The sequence below is a fragment of the Sitophilus oryzae genome, unplaced genomic scaffold, assembly GCF_002938485.1.
Source record: "Sitophilus oryzae breed Bouriz unplaced genomic scaffold, Soryzae_2.0 scaffold_1396_pilon_pilon, whole genome shotgun sequence".
Classification (NCBI taxonomy): Eukaryota; Metazoa; Arthropoda; class Insecta; order Coleoptera; family Curculionidae; genus Sitophilus; species Sitophilus oryzae.
In genome coordinates, this window is record NW_022146055.1 from 6,842,586 (window position 1) to 6,865,056 (window position 22,471).

A 22,471-nucleotide genomic window follows, 5' to 3' on the forward strand; every position below is an offset into this window, starting at 1 on the left:
ATAGATATTTTTATATAGTTTTAAAACAATTACAATTATTTTTCGATTTATTATCTGTTATATCTGATATAGAAATATTTTTTATAGTTTTCTAGGACACATTTTTAGAACTTTTACAGTTATTTTTTTTATTTATTATAACGATAACGTTTCAATAAAATATATTTTTTTTTATTTAAATCACACGATTAAAATTAAAAAAATCACTTGATTTAAATAGCAATTTAAATCATGATTTAAATCATTTGATTTAAATCATGCCAACCCTGGTTTAAAGCGATTTTTATTATCGCCATGTTGGTCACATTGCGCAGCGATCACCAACGTTGTCGTTTATTATTTCACAATTATCATAATGTCAGTCAGTCAGCCATTATTTTGTATAAAATCCACAATAAAATTGTGTTGTTGAATCTTTTGGAGTGATTCTCGTTTTTTTGCCGATTTTCATAGTCTATTTTTAAAACTTGTACTTACAACAAACAATTCTTTTAAGACCTAAATTTTCAAGTTTTTGTATTGCATTTCTTGAAATTGTGTGTTGAAAATATGCCAAAGCATTTAAACAGTCGAAGCAAGGAGCTTGTGGCTTTCCTATTAAACTATTTTGAACGATAACGTGACAATAAAGGTCCTTTATTACCCTTGACTGCAGTCAGAGAGGTAAGTTTGATTAGTAAGCACATCATACCATTTTCAAAGTTATTTCTACTTATTTCGATTTGTAGCGAGTAGCTGCTGCCTTAAATTTAAATATTTCTACTGTGCGTGTTAGTGACTACTGTTAATAAATAAAGAAGTTACAAAAATATTACTTATTAAATTAAAAACAAAAAAAATCTTTAAAAAATGATATAATATATTGTTTCTCAATTTTACATTAAGATTCATCTCATAAATCCATCACAATCTGGCAGCGCTGTCGCTATCGCTTGTCACTCAAAGTTGATCACGTGCATCGGAAATTATTTTGCTATTACTTTACATCTTCATCTAGAGTTAAAGACTGTTCAGCCGTCGTTCACCGTTACGTCATCATTATTAGTCAAAATATGAGTTTTAGGGTGTCGGAGATCAAGGTTATTAAAAGATAAGGTTGACTCGTAACTCGATCCGCCATTAAAAAAAATTCATCAACTACGTCACAGGTATGCGGCCGATCATAGATAAAGGTATAAAAACTGCCGTAAGTCCGACAGTACATTTTCCAATCGATATACCCGATATTCATTGTGTATGACGTCTATAGTTTTTAGTTGTTTGATGTTTGTCTTTATTATATTGCCTATTCACCTCTCTTTGTTCGTTGCATTTTATTTTTTATTCCTGTATCTATGATTTTATACGTTCTGTAGCATATCTGTGACGTAGTTACCGCTCTTATTGGTCCAAAAGTTACGAGGAAACCTGTTTAATATAGTAACCTTGGTCTGAGATCAGTTCATATTGTTTAGAAAATTTTAAGTACGTTCCTAGTTCCTATCATGTTCCTATGGTACGTTGGGTACGTTCCTATATTATTGATTGAGCGAGGTCCGTTTTTTCGGCATTTATTCATTTTTTCTTGAATTCTTCATCAGTTACGATCCCTTTAATTCCAATTCTTTGGACTGTTGAAATTTCTATTTCTGCATCAGCAACTCGCTCTATTATTTTAAAACGCTATCAATTTGTATTTTATGTAAGAATATTACACCTTTGCGTTGTACTTACTTCATTCATATACGGCGTCCACGGGCAAGAGTGTTCTACCAGCGTCTCTTTCTCGAGAAAAAATAATTTTTAAGCTTAGCAATGAGCTCTTGTTCATTTTGGTTAAATCTTTGAGGCATTTTTGGAATAAAAAAATTTATAATTTTGTTTTACAGCAACAATCAAATTTTAATTTTGACATTGATCTATATCCGTCAATAAAATTATAACCTGAAATCAAACGATAACGACAGTTACTAAAAAGAATATGCAGTATATAAGGTCCAACGACAAAATCCGTGACAATGATAGATGTGTCCACTGTAAGCTTACTCTAAGTAAAAAAAAGTCGCCAATGCAAGAGAAAAAAAATCTTGCAATGGCGAAATACCCATATAGGATTTTTTGGAGAGAATTCAAGAAACAGCTTTATTATTATATTTATCAATAAAACATTAATATTGCACAGTAATAAATAAAACAAAACATAAATAAAACAAAATATTTTATTAATAATAACACTTACTGAATTTTATAACTTAAAAGCTGATCAATTAACTTTAATCTTATTTTTTTTAAACCAGTACCTTTTGACATTGTTTCTGCAGTACTAAAATCTATTATTTACCTATTGTGTAATGTTATTTTACAGCTACTTCAGTTTTTAGTACCATATACAAGATGGTATACAAACTTTACTGATGCTAACTTTATTTGTGTATAAAATTCTCTGTCTGGGCACCGAATATTAACTATAAACTGTGCTCTGGGTGTACAGTAAGTTTTTCTTGATTTTTTTTTTCACTTAACTTCAAAAAACACAAAACACACGAACCAAAATGCAAAAGCAATTCGCAAATCCGTATTTCAGATAATTTGACACAAAATTATAACCATTAATTTGTCAAGAATTTGACAAGCCTCAAAAATCTTAAGTCGGGTTCATACGCATATACGTACGTATATCGTTCAGCGTTGCGTCAATCCAATAATATTGAAATATGATCTGTCATTTTTGAAATAAACCAACAAAACTGGTTAAAAACTACAAGAGACGGCGCCTCACGGATTTATATATAAACCCATCCACAGTTAACTTAAAAAATATTAGAAACTTTTTTTAGTGAAATCAAAGAATGAAATAAATATATTGTTATATTGTGACATCATCTGCTTATTTTCTGTCATCGTCGAAATCTGCCCTGAGAAAAAAAAACAGGGTATAATTTACGAAATGCCGTAATGACGCCAAAAAATATTTTTGATTTGGTTAGTAATAAAAAGGTAATAAGGGATTGAGAGAGTTCGACAATATATGACGTGACGTTGAACGATGGCTGCACATTCTATACTTTAATTGATATCGATACACCTGAATCTCCATGACAACGCTGACATTATGCCTCTGATTATGCTGTGAATGAGTCAACTTGAAATTGACAAAACAATACCTGAATAAATGGTTAAAAATATGTTTCTATCTGTCAGTATGAAGAGAAAATAAAACTGCAAATATGGACAAACCCAAAAATTCTAAATATGGCCAGAGGATAGTTCCGAGGCAGCCGTGGCTTCCGGTAGTCGATGAACGTGTGCAAAGTTTGGTGAATATCCAAGAGATTAAAGAGAGCCAAGAGTACCCGCCACTGTTTGCTAAAAAATCATCGACTACAGGAGTACCAGAAAAAGATACCCAAATGTATTTTAGACCTTCGGAGACTATAGGTAAGTAGATATTATAAAGAGAGAAATATTAAGTAGATATCAACACGGGGCGCGGGGGGCAAATTATCTTGAAAATCTATTGAAAAAAAACGGTGTCAGCGATGGCTATGGAATTAAGATCGCTGTCATTTTATATGTAAATTTATATGGGAAATGCCATGGATCGTTATTTCCCAGCCAACCGGATACCGTTTTTTTTCGATTATACGATATTACGTCGATTTGATGTGTAAAGGCCCCCACAGACGCTCAGTCCTTTATTATTAGCCTAAGCTCACTAGCAGACCAGTTTGCGTAACCTGCTTGTCGCGCACACAAAACTGCGTATGTAAGGTTTACAAACACAGTTACATTGAACTGTGTGGCGCATCCACTAGGGCCACTATAGTCTGTCCAACGACAAGATCCTTGACAGTGATAGATGTGTCTGTCATTTTATTTTCAAAGTAGTTTATTTTATTTTACAAAGAAATAAGTTGGTACAATTGGAACGCATAGCAGAAAATTAATAAAATTTTTAAAGAAGGCGTCCATTCTTCTCAAAGAGACCTGGTTTAAATTAAAAAAGGTAGAAAGAAGACTCAAAGTCTCGGTCTCAACGTTTATATAATATTAAAGAGTGACACGTGTTTCGCTCATACGAGCATCATCAGAAAAATACAATTAAAATTAAACTACACACACGTTCACATTTCACATATTAAAACAATACTGAGAGTGTTGTAACGTATATAAATATAACGTATATATAAACGTTGAGACCGAGACTTTGAGTCTTTTTTCTACCTTTTTTAGAAAATTAATATATTTAAAATTTGAGTGACAAGTGATTACTTCAAAATATTGAGAAAAAAAACTGTATAAAATTGAACAAATCTAATCGAGTTATTTTATTAAAAACAATTACATTATGTGTTAATACAAACCAAGCAAGGGTGTATTTTAAAAAAACACCACATACCAAAAAAAAGATATAAAAAGATTTCTTGCTTTCAAGCTATAGAGAAAATAAATCTACTTCCTGCATTTATTGTTACTGTCAATTACTGTTATTACTATCAATATAACGTATGCAAAAATAAAAAAAATAATATTGCAAAGAAGTAAAACAAAATATTTTATTAACAATAAACTGATTTGTATGCCTTAAAAGTTGGTTAATTAACTTTAATTTTAATTTTTGTACAGTATCTTTGGACATTATCTCTCTGCAGTATTAAAATGTATTATTTACCTAGCGTGTGCTGCGATTTTTCAGATACTCCAGTTTTAGGTACCATATACGAGATGGTATACAAACTCTATTTGTGGCTAAAACAAATAATCTCTGGTCATAACCTCTGGCAAACTGTCTGCCAAACGGTCTCTGGGCACCGAATATTAACTAATATTAATATTAAACTATGGTCTGGGTCAACACTTAATTTTCTCTCGAGTTTTCCTCCACCTAATTTTAAAAAAACACGAAACACACGTAATAACACAGTCCAATATGCAAAATATTTGTCATTTCTATTTGATATAATTTGACACAAAATTATATCCTATAATTTTGCAAGAGTTTGACAACTCTCAAAAATCTTAAGTCGAGTTCATACGCATCGACGTCCGTTTGTCGTTCATCGTTCCGTCAAACCAATAAAATTGAAATATGATGTCATTTTTGAAATAAACCAATAAAACTGGTTAAAAACAACAACAGATGACGCATGACAGATTTATATATAAATCCATCCATAGTTAACTTAAAAATTATTAGAAACTATTTTAGTTAAATAAATGGATTGGTATGGACGTCATCTGCTTTTTTCTGTCATCGTCTGTCGAAATCTTATCTGAGAAAAAAAAAACAGAGTATAGTAGTTTTAGCATATTTGTTGTATAGTAAAACTTGTTTCATTTATCTATGATAGTAAAATAAGCTTTCCGAGATACAGCTGTGTCTTGAACTCTGCTCGCTGGTGCAATAAATAGTCACTGTACTCCATACTTTTTATTTTCAATAAACATGACAAATTTTTATATAATTTAATAAATTCACATAACTGTTTAAGTTCGACATTTAAAAATGAAAAAAATGAAATTTCTCCTTCTTTACTCTAGATATAAATACTGTATGATCTCAAAGAAACGGCGTCCAGTTGGCTTGGAAATGAACATCGATGATATTCCCCAAATAATTTTACATATAAAATGATAGCGATCTTCATTTCATAGTCATCGCTGACGCCATTTTTTTTCGATCATATTGTATAAGATAATAATAATAATAATAGACTGAACAAAAATGAACTGAAGGAGCACACACAGACTTTAGATATTTTTTGTTTGAACCACAACGTTACTATATATTTTAAATTTAATCCAATGTTAAAAATTAATAAGCACCTTTTTTAACATATTACATATATTCTTATTTACATTTAAGGATCTGCCTACAGTCCTCAAGTACAATATCTGCGATTGCAAGATTTGCCAACGAAGAAGAAATTAGTCAGAGGAAGTCCTTTGGGTGCAGATGGTATATCAGTTTAAATTTTACTTTTTCAAAATTCATGCGCCATCTCTCTAATTCTCACGTCAAAATAAGATTTATTTTTCATATCAACGTAGGTCCGATTATGCTTTGTTACTTAGCTACAGGGGGTTAAAGTCTTCATTTTTTTTATAATTTTCTTCCAATTTTAGTGGAGTACTTTAATTATGGGATACAAACCTCGGAATTCATTTACTGTGAACGAATTTTTATAAAACTTTTTGCATTGTATTGTTAATAAGATATATTACAAAGTTTACCAATTTATTAATTCGTTGCTGTCACTTTAGTATTTAAATAAACACACATATACAAATGCATACATACAAGATGGCTCCGTATTCCGGAAAAGCTCTGTATCAGGATTCCTATTTGAGATTTTCACTCCAAACTTTTTACAAAATATTTGTTTAATGGCAATTCACATTTCAAATATATTTTTATAGATATACAGGGTGAGTCAAATATATATCATTTATTTATTCGAGTTCAGTGAATTTGCTATAAAATTCCGGTTCCAAAAATATCTTAATACCATAGAGTATAATAAATGGTCTTTGAATTATGACCACGTCCATGAGGACGTCAATCTAGATGTCCAGGAACCTTCATATGAGAACTTCTCATCGAGACGATCCACTTATTGTAAGTTTATCGCTAAGAAACCGCCGTTGGCCAGCTTTTCAAATTGATAATGATTTGCACTTAAGGACCGTACATCCGTATTAACTAACGGACTACAAGAAGAAGATAAAATGAAGCAAATTTTATGTCAAGAAGGCCTGCTTCGGGACCAGAACTTACTAGATGTGTTGACTAGGCCCAAAAGCAAAGGCATGGTCTTAATGTAAAAATTACGAAAAAATTTCTCTTTTCGGGTCGCAAATTTTATTGATGTTAGGCCTGCTTAAATATATTAACCTTTAAAATAAATCAAAGTTTTAAGGTGCTTATTTTTCGTGCCGGTGAATGTATTTCAAAAACTATACATTTTAGTCATATACTTTCCTAATGAAACAAACCTTTATTTTTTTACTAGAATCCAAAAATCAATTAATATATAGGGTGTTCCATTACAAAAACATAACTTTGATGTGTAACTTTTTTTGGGGACACCCTGTAGAACTCTACATAATTTTAGAAAATGTTTTATATTGACTTACATAAGCTCACAAAATTTTACTTCAATACAAACTTTTGTTCTCCTTGCAAAAACCGCGACGTATAAGACGCGCCACCCTGTATAATTCGATTTCAATCAAAATTTCAATGAATAGGATATAAGCAGAATAGGTATAAGTTATGCATTAGATTTATTTATTTCAATAAATTTACTTAGAAAAAGAATTAAAAAAATCAAAATATTAAGAAGGAAATAATTAAGAATTTACTAAAATTACTAAACTAAAAAATTAAAAGCAACGAAAAAAAATGGGTAAAAAGTTTAGTATTTTATCTATAAAACACGATGTAGGTTTTACATTAATACATTCACAGTAATTGAATTCCGAGGTAAAAGTCTCTGGGCACTCCACTATTTCAAGTTTTATGCTATTCTAATGAATGTTTTAGGGTAAAAGTTACTATAAGTGCGACATATTTTAATGTTAATAAAGTGTCGACATATTCACCAGGGATGTGCAGATGGGTTATCACTGGAAGATATTTTGAAAAAACACATGAGCGCTACTAACTTTTCTCTCCCTTGTTAGCAAATAATAATAATAATATTATTGTGTAGGCCGTTTAATGCCGAGTAAAAGTTGTCTCTTAATATTTTTTCGATATCGGTATGCTTAATGAGATAAACGCAAATTTATTAATTTGACTTATCTCATCAATGAGATCGAAATCGGCAAAATATCAAGATACAATTTTAAATCGGCATTAAACGACCTAAGCAATTTTTCTAAAAAGATAAAAGAAAGTCAGTGGCGCAGATGTGTTTTTGAGAATACTATTACCATACGCACGTCCCTGGTAAATCTGTCAATATCTTTTTACTGCTAAAATATGTAATACTTATGTAACTTTTACCCTCAAAGTTTCGTTTGAATCGCTAACAAAATGATGTCTTTAACCCCATGTATCTACCTACGAAACAAAGCAGTATCAGACCTATGTGTGATATAAAGATAAACCTTATTTTTACTTGACGAATCTAAACTCGAGAGATGGCACATGTTTTTTGAAACACTCTGTATAAATAAATGTCTATTCAAATCCTTCGCTTAGGTTCACTTCCTGTTTAACAAGAAAAAAATTAAAATTGTTTTTAAAAAGAAATGTGGGTTTTGATAAACTATATTTTGTACTCAAGTTTTTTAAATTCATTAGATCAAAATATAATGAAATGACAGTCTGAACAACGATTTCCTTCTCACTCAGTATATAGGCTTGGTGCAAATTGGTTAAAAATTCCGACAGCAGCGCTCTATACGGCAGAAATTAGAGAAATTAGAAGTGCCCGACTAAGAATTTCACGCAGTCCCGTTAACCTTTATGTCGATCGCATTGAAATAATGAAATAATGTTATAATCGTGGCTTTGTTATAATATTTAGGTATTTGAGTTTTTACTAGTGCAGTTATTAAACTAATAAAATACTCAAGTACGAGGTTTGTATGATGTAACCTAGGGACGTAACGCTGTTTCAGGTAGTAAAAATTAAGTAACAAAGAACTCGAACTGGGCGCCGCGTCGCGTCGCCTTGTATTGTGACAATTTCAAATGTTAATAAAATTGCCGAAAAATTGTTAACGCGTATAAGAGGGCGTAATTACGTGGCTGTTTGGAGCAATAACATTCAATAACTCAACTTTCCCGGATATTCAATTATCCCGAAACAAAATTTTATAGCTTCACAGCTTCTCATATCGATTTGATCAAAAGCAAAAATGGATTCAAGCTTTGAATAAGAAGACTAAGGAAGGAGCATATCAAAAATCTTAGGTACACCGCGATGGGCCTCAAATATGGCCGACTTAAATTCCGGTTTATCAGTGTCGTTCTAATTTTATTTAAAAAATGTAAAACTATGATGTAGGGTAGACGTGGGGTAGACTCAATAATTTGTTGTTTTATTTTACGTTGATTGTAATTATGCACCTTTAAAAATTTGTTATAGCCGAAATATCCCCAGTATGTCCCTACTAGCAAAACCGCTGCGTAAAACTATGCCCGCTACCAGCTTGCTACTGTAGTTGAACTTATCTGAAAAGTTTTATTAGCTTAAAATAAGTTAGATCTTCTAAAGATATTATAATGTTTATTTTTTTTTTATTTTTAGAATTTCACAAATTATAATTCCCAACACTTTTAGAATAATTATATAACAATTTTTTCATGTATGATGGCAGTACCGGCGGAGAATGCACCAAGCCTATAGTCAGTGACGAAGAGCAGTTGTAATATTTTGAAATATTTTACAGCTGCTTTTTAAAGCTTTGCATAAATATTTCAACTGCTTTAGGAAGACTCCAGTATCCACCAAAAAAATCGCGAAAGGAATTAAAGGAGGAACAGGAGAAGAGAGATTTGGCGGTCAAAAGAAAAAAAGGTATTAAAGTTCCGGGAATAATCGACGTGGAGTATCTTCTTTCCGGACAATGGTATAAAGATAAATTGGCCGAGCTAGAGAAAAAAGAGAAAGAAAAGAATATGCGAAGGAAACTGAATTTACTAAAATGGGAAGGATTTCCTGACGAAACAGGGTATACCTAGCATGCAATCAAAGAGTTTTATGGTCAAGCCGCTTTGTCTTTGACAATTGTTCAACACAAAAAAATCAGATATATATTTTATAAAGATTGTTTTTGTGTCATCATGCAAAGAATCTTGATCATAAAACTTAAAACTAAAGCTAACCTATAACTTAAAATAAGCTATGGAGCATCCATAAATTACGATTTTTTTATGTTATGTAGAGATGTAAGATTTGTATCGAATCCCCCCCACCCTTACGCTCACGTGAGATCTTTCAAATTTGTATTATGAATATACAGGGTGTCCCAATATTCCGTTGACATAGAACTACTATGTATTTTTGGAATCAAAATACGGTCATTGGGCACAATTTACTTCTATACAAAGAGTGCTTCGTTTGTTCGCTAGAGGGCATCAAACTTTAAATAAAATTGGTCAAGTGCGAGTCGGACTCGCGCACGTAGGGTTCCGTACCATTCATTATCTATACAACATTAGACACTATATTATTATAAACTTTTTTTCCGATTTAGCTGAAATTTTGAATGCACGTATAAGTAATTTAAAAAAAATGAAGAAACAGATTACTAAAAATTGTATTAATCAATAATAAATATGTAAAAAGTAAAAATAAATATGTAAAAATGTAAAAATTAAAAAAAAACTATTAAAAAAAGTCGCCTTGTCTAGGATTCGAACCTGCCTTACTACGGCTCCAACGTCATAGCAGTGTAAAGTCCTAACGCTTTAACCACGTGGCCACCGAGGACTTTCAAGGACAAAGATTCTATGTAAAATTCTTACTTAAAAGATAATGTTTAGTGAAAGTACTTTTATTTATAAACATTTATTTAACTCTGTTATTCGTATTTGTTCTTATAGCGGCAACATAGATACATTATCTGTGAAAATTTCAACTGCCTAGCTATAACGGTTCATAAGATAGACCTTTGTGACAGACGGACGGACGGACAGCGAAGTCAAGCCCGCGGTTACACTGGACGCGGGTCCGTGCGTTTTTTATACGTGCGAGTTCTGACAGAATTTACTCGCACGTTCATGGTGTCCTGTGTGGATAGTATACCAGAACGGACGCCACTACTTTGATGCTCTCTGAGGATATAATGTTAAAATAACTACTTGTGAAAAGAAGAAAATGTTGGGTAAATGATTATTATGCAAGAAGATAAGAAAAAAATGAATATGTAAAACATTTGGTGAATTAAGACAGCAACCGGTCAAATTTTTGAATATTTTACAGTATCTTCATCAACATAAATATATTCTAAATAAAATTAAACTTGGTATTCAAAAATATTCAAATTTTTCGGGAATGTATTGCGCTCAGGGAAGAAAAATTCGAACGCTCGCACCCGCACCTATTAAAAAAACAAACCAGTTTGTTTTCGTCCGACCAACAGTAATTGACTTACGTGCACGGATGCGCAAACTCCGATGCAATGTAACCACCTGCGTAGATACCATTTGTTTGTTTTTTGCTGCGTGCACGTCCGAGCACGTACAACCAAAAAAACGGACGGACACGCATCCAATGTTACTACGGGCTAATAGGGTTCCGTTGTTACCCTTTGGGTACGGAGCCCTAAAAATATACACCTTTTTTTAGATATTTTAAGAACAGTTATTCTGATTTGAATGATACTTTGGGTGTCTATGTTTTGCTAAATGCTCTAACATTTGACTTTCACAAAAATCAAGAAAAAATACGGGAAGGGTGAAAACTATCTCCACTTCATAAATTTTAGTGTAAATATTTTTCAATTCCACCGATCACAGATTTTCTTTTTGTAAAATGGTCCCTCTAGTATTTACTACATTTTTGTCTCTTGTATAAAAATGCCACATCGCATCGTTTTTGAGAAAAGGTTTTTCCTGGAATTTATTTTTCAAAATTAGATCTACAAAATATACAAGGGGTTCCAATATTCCGTGGATATTGAACAACTACGTATTTTTGGATCAAAATAAGTTAATTGCATATAATTTACGCTTATAAGAAAGTGGTTCATTTGTCCATTAAAGAGCATCAATCAAAAATAAACCCGAACATTAATTAATTTAAAATTTCTTAATTTGTTTAAGCTTTTGTGAAATTGTCAATTGATACCCAAAAAACCAAAATAATAAAAAAAAACATGATACAATTGTTTTGCTAAAAAGTGTGTTTGATTGTTTGGGTGAAAACTACTCCCACCCCTACATAAATTTTAGTATAAATATTTTTCAACTCAACAGATGACAGATTCTCTAATATTAAGTTTCTTAAAGGAAATTGGCTAAACTTCAAGCTATATTACCTAAAGATCCAGATGTACAAAAGGCTCAACTTTACAAAATGGTAGAGAAGGAACAATTACCTGTAAAGAAAAATGATATGGAAAGAATAGTGTATTATCTGGGTGAGGTAAATATAATACGATAAAATTGTTTTATGATTCAGCGTGCTTTGTATTGATGATATTTAATCCTTATGAGAAATAAATATACACACAACCAAACTTATATGGAATCATCTATTATTTTTCATAATTTTTGAGAAGTATTAAAATGTTGTGTTTATGAATAAAACTCAGTCCTTACCAATGACTTTTAATGAAAAATAATCCATATAGCAATTAAAATAATTAATCAGTTCTCAAAATATACACAATGGTATTTTTTTGGTTTCTGAAACGAAATTAAGATTTAAATTTTTAATGGCCAAAAAGCAAAAACAAAAAGAAAATTGATAATTTTAATAATCCTTGTTGCCATATCTAGCCCTTATGCAAACTTCTATTCGCGCTGGCATGCTTTTTATTGAATGATCAACATTGTCTTGGGGTATGTTTTCCCATTCTACTAATGCTGCATCAATAAGCTGGGCGAGATTTCCTGGTTTGTTTCGACGAGTTTTAACCCTTCTTTTGAGCTGGTCCCACAAGTGTTCGATAGAGTTTAGATCTGGTGAACATGCAGGCCAGTCTAAAACTATGACACCTTCCGTTTCAAGGCATTCTCTAGCACTCTGCTGGTATGGGGAGGTGCACTATCGTGCATGAAGTTAAAATTGTCCCGAATTGCAGCTCTCGAAAGACTAACGATTGATTCTAGCACTAAATCAACATACCTCCGACCCGTTAAAGTTTGTTGAAGTGGTAATAATGGAGTTTTTGCTCCCAGCATAATATCTCCCCAGAACATTACAGTTCCTCCTTTATATCTTGATACAGATTTGGCAGCCTGGAGTCTCGCTCGTCTTCCTGGAGCTCCGAGAATCCGAATTCGATGGTCATCTGATCTTAGGCCAATTCTGGTCTCATCCGAAAAAAGAACATTTTGGCAAATCTCAGTTTGATGTTGAAGGCATCAATTTAGCCGGTCAATTTTATTTTGCCGAGATTACTGTGAGATCCGTAACCCTCTCTTGCTGTAAAACCCTCGAGCATGAAGCCTTTTCCTTATGGTTTCAACTGAAACGTTCACACCTGTAACTGCCAGAAGTTGTCTTTGTAGCCCTGGATGAGAAGCATTGGGATTTCTTCTAGCAATTTGGCACACAAGGCGGTCTTGTTGTTCAGTTGTGACTCTTTGACGACTTTGTCTGGGCCTGTTCTTGTTTGTTCCTAATTCCAAGTACCTTGCATATTTTTTCGATACAACACCCTGGGTAACGCCTTCTATCTCTACTACGTCTCTTTGAGGCATTCTTTCTTCAGTTAGAGCATAATTCTTCTCCTCTGTACATCTGTTAATCCAACATAAGGCATTTTTTAAATTTTTTGGGTCGAATGAAAATTACCGGACAATCGTGCTTTTACTACTGAACACAAAATTCAAAAGAAAATAAATCGCAGCAGTCGTTTATTCTTTATTATCATTTTTATTTAGCTACAACAAAAGGCCTTATCTTAAAGTTGTAAACCAGTTTTTTTCCTTGCAAGAAATTTAGTCAGGAATAAAGAGTGATTCCATATAAGTTTGGTTGTGTGTACATTAGAATTTCCCCTTGATCGTAAAACCTTTTGATTATACGATATATTATATCAAAATTGGTAATGAAACATAGCATACGTGTTTTTGATTTCGTAATTTCAGGGAATAGACCCAAAAGACATACCACCATATAACCGAGAACTACTAGTTAGAGCTAAACGAAAAATACCTGACAAATATCGAAGTGTTAAGGGTTACAAGAATATGATTTCGGCGCACGAATGTGAAGTTCAGCGCTGGTACTGCATTTACATGCGTTATAATATGGTACAGTACGTATTGAACGACCCGAATGAGTGGAAGCGGCTACGCATCGAGAGCTTTCCTAAACCTTACCCTGCACTGGTAGTCCGGGCACCTGTTCCATGGCACAATCAGTACTGTGTCAGTAAGCAATATATGGAAAGACACTATTTTCAAGGAAATATTGTCATCCGTAAAATTGGAGAACTTTGGTATAACAAGTAAGTATGTAGAAGATTTTGAGCTATACCTCCTTTTAAATTGTTTGTATATTGTAATCGCAAAACATTTTCCGATGCACGTCATCAATCATATCGACATTGACACTAAAGTCTATAAACCTGACTAAATGAAATTTTAGCAAAAATGTTTAAATTTGTTGTATAATTTAAGATACCAAGCAGCTGTTTGTTTGACTTTATGGACCAAATGATTGTAACAGATATTTTATTTAGATTAAAGCTGCAAAAATTAGTTTAAACCGAATTTTATTATCGCTATGTTGGTCACATTGCGCCGTTTTCAGCAAGGTTGTCGGTTATTATTTGACATTTATCCTAATGTCAGTGATTATTTTGTATAATGTCCTGTTGTTGTTGAATCTTTGTGAGTTTTTTGCCTATTTAAAAAAAATACTATGAAAGTATTTTTTTTTAAATTGTACTTTAAAGCACAAACAGTTCTTCTAAGAACTAAATTTTCGAGTTTTTGTATTGCATTTCTTGAAATTGTATGTTGAAAATATGCCGAAGCATTTAAACAGTCGAAGCAAAGAGCTTGTAGCTTCCCTGATAAACTATTTTGAACGAGAACATGACAATAAAGGTCCTTGATTACCGTTGACTGCAGTCAGAGAAGTAAGTTTGATTGATAAGTACATTACACCACTTTCAAAATCATTTCTACGTTAGTTTTTATTAAACTCTGTGATTATTAGTTGGTGCATTAATAGCATCGTCTTACTTGTTATTACCACTTATCGCATTATAAGATGTACATCAATAAATACATAAATAACCCATAATAACGCTTAGAATAATCTTTATAATGGACTAGTTTTTGCCAATATATTATAAGTAAAATAAGCTATAAAACAAATATTAAAACAATTAATTACTAAAATGTTATTAAATTAAAAATAAAACTTAGCCATGGTTGGTCACTCAAAGTTGATCACGTGCATCGGAAATTGTTTTGCGATTACCATATATTCGAAGTTCGTGTAAATTCGAATAATATCCCCATTTATAATTCTTTTCTTTATTTTAGATACCAAAGCATATACATTTTACCAATGGATCAACTGGAGCTAGAGTCAGCTCCTTTTCCTTTGGTTCCTTCGGCTTTCGAAGAGCGAGTTGATCTTCTTTGTAACGAGACACGGCGGATACTCCTAGCAAAATGGTTGCCAGATTGCGCTGATATCTTCCTGGCATTTAAAAAGGATTGGAGGCAGTATGTGCCTAAGAAAGTGGGAGGATCCTGTAAATTAGTCGAAATGTTCTTTTATTGCGTCAATACGTTGCTAAGCATGCAATTAAGGTCTCTAGTGATCAAGAGCTTAGAACATTTTAGGGATTTTATTATTAATTTTAGTGTAAGGAACTACTTTTTAATATGACAGTGAAACGACATTATACAGGGTTGTTCACCACATACGACACAGAGTATTGTAGCTAAACGATTAGATGTTTACAAATTGTAAGTTTTGGGTTTGTTGAAGGACTATTAGAACTACAATTTAAAAATATTTTTACAAGATACAGAGTGTTCCAAATAAGTAAAAATTATTATAGTTGTATTTTTTTTAAATGGAACACCCTGTACATTATTCTATTTTTAGATTCTACGATTGAAATAAAGGTAAATTTCATTAAAGTTTATCACACTTAAACCTTACCGTTTTTGAAATATTTTCAATTTTATGAAATTGGAGTAAAAATTTTAAGGTTTCATTTCTCCAGGGGTATCGAAGTTTTTAATACTAAATATTTACTGAAGTTTATTTATTGATCAGATATTGGTTTGCAATAATAACAATACTACTACCTTATACAAATCGAGTGTCTAAAAATTTATATTAAATAATTACTAGCTTTAAACGGCAATAAGTTGAATAATTTAAATGGAACACCCTGTATATTTTGCGAGAATCAGATGCACAATTTAATTGTCTATCAAATTGTATTATACCATTTTTTACCTATCTCTTAAAAGTTTTTGTAGAAAATACATTTTCTTATAATTTAGACCTCATTTATCACTATACCCATGGAATATTGACATTTTAGATTATTTTTAAAAGATGTAAATTTTCAAAAAGTACAGATACTAATATTGTCGATATAGTTCGCTTATTTCATTAAAAGATAAAAAATTGTTTAAATATTTTTTGTTAAAGAGGACTAATTAATATGATTCCAGTGTTCAAACTACATTAATTGACCGTTTACGTTGATTAATAATAATTGTTCCAAATACTAAAAAGCTGAATTTTGTATGTATATTAGACAGTGTGGTAAAAAGTAACACATTATAAATTTTATTTCATTTTTTGACAAATGCTTATTTATAACAACAGAGACGTTCATTTTCTTAACTTATCACTGTATCGATTTCTGATCGATCGAATAATTTATTAATTAAAACAATTAAGTATGTGATTAATTACTTTTTGGGCGGAAATAATGGTAGTATATTGATAATTAATAATAATTAGTATACTCTTTTACAACGATTTAAATAGTTTTCTTTTTGTAAATAAATGGGCTTGCAATATTATTATTTTTACCATCTGTACATTTTGTACAGATGGTAAAAATAATAATGGTTTGGTTTAAAAAAATTTAAAATGTCAATATTCCATGGGTATAGTGATAAATGAGGTCTAAATTATAAGAAAATGCATTTTCTACGAAAACTTGAAGATACAGGTAAAAAATGGTATAATACACTTTGATAGGCAATTAAATTGTGCATCTGATTTATGTAAAATATACAAGGTGTTCCATTTAAAATAAACAAGTTATTGCTGTTTAAAGCTAGTAATTATTTAATATAATTTTTTGGACACTCTGTATAAGGTAGTATAATCTTTATTGTTGTAACACAATATCTGATCAATATATAATCTTCAGTAAATATTTAGTATCAAAAGCTTTAACACCCTTGGAGAAATAAAGCCTTAAATTTTTTACTGCAATTCCACAAAATTGAAAATATTTAAAAAACGGTAAGGTTTAAGTGTGATAAACCTTAATCAAATGTACCTTTATTTCAACCGTAGAATCTAAAAATAGAATAGTATACAGGGAGTTTCATTTAAAAAAATAAAACTATAATATTTTTTACTTATTTGGGACACTCTGCATCTTGTCAAATTATTTTTAAATTGTAGCTCTAATAGTCCTTCAACGAACCCCAAACTTACAATTTGTAAAAATCTAATCGTTTAGCTACAGTAGTCCGTGTCGTATGTGGTGAACAACCCTGTATAATACAAAATGTGTTCAGAATTTCTTGTAGAATACAAAAATCAAAAAATTTAGAGGGTATTGGTTTGGTTTGGTATTTAAAATTGGCAACTACTTCCGATTATATCGGAAGTGCGGGATATTAGAAAATACTATAAAAAGTTTATCTGGTGATAACCTTAACTTGAAACATTTAAAATTGTATCAAAGAAAGATTTAAAAAAAATGTGTGTGCGCTATGTGCGCATATTTGAAGTGAAACTTCTTACTAACAGCTATTAAATTGGAGGATTTGAAGGATATAATATAGTTTTATATGAATGCTTTTTATAGACTTCAAAAAAATTAGAGTTAATATGAAACAGTATACTATTCTAGCTTTATAATTTTATAATGTTTTTTTAATTTTTATTAAAAAACGATAATTCTATCACTCGACCGGATAGCCGGGCAGCTGGTGCCATTAAACCAAAATATTACTACATCTATATATCTGACCAGTCTCTGACTACTACTAACCAACAATTTGTTTTATGTCGTCTGTTTTGTGTCAATCACAATTGTTTATCTCCATCATTTACCGGATTAATAATACAGAAATTACAGTTCAATTACAAACAATTCATTATTTATAGTGATTTACAGTAATTTTATTAAATATATACGAATATTATCGTTCATTATCGGTTTGAAATAAATATAACAGTGTCCTACAATGAAAATACGAGTTACTAACTCTAAATTCTAATTCTGAGCTGGCAAATGAGCTAGATACTTTACCTAGACCGTTATTCAGGTGGGAATAAGGATTTGATATTGAAGAAAAATGTGGGCCGATTTTGACATAATTGGGAACGGGCTCCAGGATGACGCCCTCAACGTTTCGAACCGATGCCTCTAAATGGACGAAATCATCAGGATTATTCTTAATTATGGGTCGATTGGAACCAAACTCGGCACATGGATAGAGGTACCCGATATTTATTAATTTTTAATTTATTACTTTTTCAACATTTCAAACTAAACTCTTTCAAACATGTCTCTCAAATCCTTCAATTTAATAGATGTTAGTAAGAAGTTTCACTTCAAATATGCGCACATAGTGAACGCACAATTTTCATTTAGTATTAGAAGCTTTCCGTTAAACAGTTTAATATTTTAGTGTGGTAATGATTATGGTTCAGAATATGAAGATCTCGCGTTGATAAAATTACCTGTATTAAACATTAAAGTACTACCAAAGATAGGAACAACCGATTTGACTCTATCACCTTCACTTGACGGTGTGCAACACATGTTAACAAAATGTATAAGAACGATTTTGGATGTTAATAAAAACGTTGATAGGATTCAAAATATTATGTTTGCAGGTAGGTATAGTTCATATCAAATAAACTTTTAGTCACGTGATTAAGCTTGACCGGCACAGCGTTGCTCACTTTTACATATTTTCTTTTAACCAAATTTTTAATGAAACAAATAAACTATTAATAAATATATAAACAGTTATTATTTACATCAACAAAACTCATCTTCTTAACAGCACTTAAGGGACATAAAGGGCATTACTACCGCTCTCCCGTTCAAAATAAATATAACTCCCGTTCAAAATATTCTAATAAAGTTGCGATGAGTTTTTTACGGTTATTAGGCATCTTGTGCACTTGGCACTAAAAGAGGTTCTAAAAAGAACAATGTCCGACGGCAAGGTCTACTAGTAAACATTTTCAAGCTTAAAGTATCACAACACTATTTATTTAAACCAAAAAATCGTCATACGGAACTAAAGTGTCAAAACGAATGACAATGTCAGGAAATAAATGAATAAATGCGGCAACTCGACATTTTTTACAGCAGGGCTACCACCTGAATCTCCAGCGCGAAATTTAAATTCCAATTAGTCAGCACGGCGCCGAATAAGTCCATGATTGGCAACAATGAATTTAAAAATTGCGCCCTCGATTACGTAACTACAAATTTAATTGATATGAAATATATGTATGTAACGCTTTGGGAGTAGCGTAGTAAGCTAAAGTGCCTTAATGCAATTGTAAGGATTGAATTTGTAGTATTGCTTGCCAAATTTCATCGTTCTAGGCCAACGGAAAATGCCCTATAATTTTTGATTCCCTTGGGAGTGTCGAAATAAATGTTTTTTTTCGCGGCATAACTGTATCTTTTTTTACGTAGTATATCGTTTTATTTTCAACTCGATACCTCCACGCGTTTCTGAGATAAAGAGTCTTCACAGACAGACAACAAAGTGATCCTAATTTTGGTTTGGTGAGGTACGAAACCCTAAAAACAAGGTTATCCAAAAAAAGTTAAAAATTAAAACCATATACCATAATATATCTATAAAAATTTAAGCCACTAGTTCGGAAAGATAAGATCCTTGGCGGTCGCATATCTGTTCTCAGCGCGCATGACGTCACTCGGGTAGTAATTTTCTATTAAGCTCCGCCAACTACATGCGCAATATCTTATCTCAGAAGATCCTTGGCGGTTGCAAATCGGTAAATCGGTTTCTCAGCGCGCATGACGTCACTTGGGTAGTAATTTTCTGTTAAGCTCCGCCCACGACATGCGTAATATCTTATCTATGCCACTAATTGATATAAAAAGAAGTATACTATTATTATTGACTAAATTATATTTTTTATCCTCATGCCTATCTAATTTTTTGATTATGTAATGCGCACTTTGTCTACTCACTTCTTTCATCGAACTGCCTGAATCCCTTTTTGCTTTTGATCAAATTGGTGTAATAAATCTAAGAAATTGTAAAATATTGTTCCGGGAGAGTTGTATTGAGTGTTATTGCACCTAAAAATCACGCAATTATGCTATCCTTTTCGTGTTGACATTTTTTCGGCAATTTTTTTATTTGAAATTCCTACAACACAACGCATCTCCAAGTTTGGGTTCTTTTTTTCACTTAACCTTTGACCCGTGGACTGCGTGTAATACAGAGCCAGAAGCCAAGAAAATCTACAAAATAAAATATTATTTCGGAAAGAGATAAAATTTCCGAAACTTTAAGCATTTTTTTGTTCGTTAGGCAAATTTTTATATCCGTAAACTGCTGACAAGTAGTTTCCGTTTGGATTAACGCAGCAGTGTTTACTAAAAATAACTATTTTATTTTGTAGATTTTCTTGCAGTGGCAAAATACCCATATAGGATTTTTTGGAGAGATGAATCCGCCACATAGGTATAGACATTTTTTATTATAACCAACTTTACGCGCTTTCACCGACCTGTATTTTACTATGATAATATTTAAATAAATATATTTCTTTCTAATGTACTTAGTTGATATACTCTTAAACCTTATATCAACCATAATTCTACTTGTAGAACTAGAACAATCGGAAACATATTTATCCGCTGTGGACGAGGAAGACGAGCTAGTGAAGGAACTGTTTAAAGAGATTTCTTCCACATTCGAGTCCAACCTTATAGGACCACAAACCTATTTGACGATGTACGAACAATACTACTATATTCTTAACGGCGAGGCAGAAAGAGAATTGGCAGAATTCTTTACAACCGAACCCTTTCCATATCTAAAAGTGAGTTAGTAAAATGTCTGTTATCTACTCTTATAATGTCAAGATATTATCTATAAAATAACCTCCAAAGAGAATATGTTACAATACTGTTACGATTATTTTTGACGTCTTTTTTAAGAAATAATAAATGCAAAAATGTTTGATTCCTTATTTTAAACCTTTGAATAAAAATATTAAGGAAAAGGTATAATGCTATCCATGTATTCACGCATGGTTTGACAGTTCTGTTTGACGATTCATTTGATACATTTGAATTTGATTTGAAATTTTGTGTCTGTCTTTACTGAGCTTATTTTATGTTATTTATTATTTATTCTGCAACTGATAATTTTTTAGAGGTAAACTATAAGGAAATTGTGTGTGTGTGTGTGTCAGAACTTATTAACAGTGACACTATTGCCATTTATCGAAAAAAAACTGTAAAATAGTTGGTTGTGTAGCATGATACAAAGAATACAAGGTATGATATTGCGCAGGTTGGTCACTACGTCACAGGTGATAAACGGCACTATTGGTCGGCAAGCTCTGCGCGCCAATTTCAAATTGTTAAACAGATTGTGTCATCTGTGAAATTTGATTATGTCAAAATGTGAAAATAATTTTTCAAATGTCAAGCTCGATGTCAAAACATAACTTTTAGGGTTATGTCCTAATTCTTCCCTAGTTTAGGTCTGTTTTTATTAGTGGCAATTGAACAATATGGATATTTTTTTGTATGGCTTCTGACGTCACAGGTGGTATGCGCAAACTTAACGAAATTGGAGCCGCTATCGATCATACCTTGTTTTCTTTGTACCATGGCGTGTGGTAGTTCTCAGTCAAAAATCGAGGGAAATAACGGAATAACTTGTCACTAGTAATATACACAAACATGTAGTAAACCTATCATTTATGAAATTCACTTAAAATTAACTAAATATATATTTATTCTCATTTTCGCTTTTATTTACTACTTGTTAAAGATAATTTAGATACGTCAATTTGACTTAGCTGCTTCCAGTAGCGCGGATATTTGTATTATTAAAATAATTATCATAACTTAATTTTTATTAGAATTTAACTACTGCTAGAAAATAACTACCAACATTTTAACAACGTAAAATAAAACAACAAATTATTTAGTCTACCCTACATTATAGTTTACACGTTTTAAATAAATTATTAGAAATAATAATAAGAACGGTACTGAAAACCGGAATTTAAGTCGGCTATTTTTGGTGCCCATCGCACTCTACCTAAGTTTTTTTATATGTTTCTTCCTTAATATTTTTATTCAAAGTTTTAAACTAAAACTAAAAAAAATATATAAAAATGGGGTTTTATTTATTTTAATTGGCAGATGAGTCGTTCTTTAGTTTTGTTTTATTTAATGATCTACATTATTTTTTTATTTAATCTTTTAGGTAGCGATTTTGTGGCTAATTAAAAATAAAAGATTAAATTATGATACTAGTCAGTTGTCTATCATAATTTAAAAGTAGATTTTTGCAGTTTTGTGTTTCTTGGTGAATCATTACACAGAACTA

General features: G+C 31.5%; 1 protein-coding gene across 4 annotated transcripts in view; it reads left to right on the forward strand.

The window, feature by feature from the left end:
• LOC115875974 (dynein heavy chain 3, axonemal) overlaps nt 1-22,471 on the forward strand; it is a 109,805-nt gene that overhangs the window by 16,713 nt on the left and 70,621 nt on the right. For 2 of the 4 annotated variants that reach the window (XM_030891592.1, XM_030891590.1), the window contains exons 2-9: nt 3,181-3,417; nt 5,846-5,938; nt 9,426-9,666; nt 11,948-12,083; nt 13,757-14,118; nt 15,167-15,494; nt 18,533-18,740; nt 20,731-20,945. In XM_030891592.1, coding sequence (XP_030747452.1) covers nt 3,207-3,417; nt 5,846-5,938; nt 9,426-9,666; nt 11,948-12,083; nt 13,757-14,118; nt 15,167-15,494; nt 18,533-18,740; nt 20,731-20,945 — 1,794 coding nt within the window. In that variant the 5' untranslated portion in view covers nt 3,181-3,206. Of the gene's footprint in view, nt 1-3,162; nt 3,418-5,845; nt 5,939-9,322; nt 9,361-9,425; nt 9,667-11,947; nt 12,084-13,756; nt 14,119-15,166; nt 15,495-18,532; nt 18,741-20,730; nt 20,946-22,471 lie in introns of those variants that run through there. The other 2 variants (XM_030891591.1, XM_030891593.1) reach the window with 2 other exon arrangements.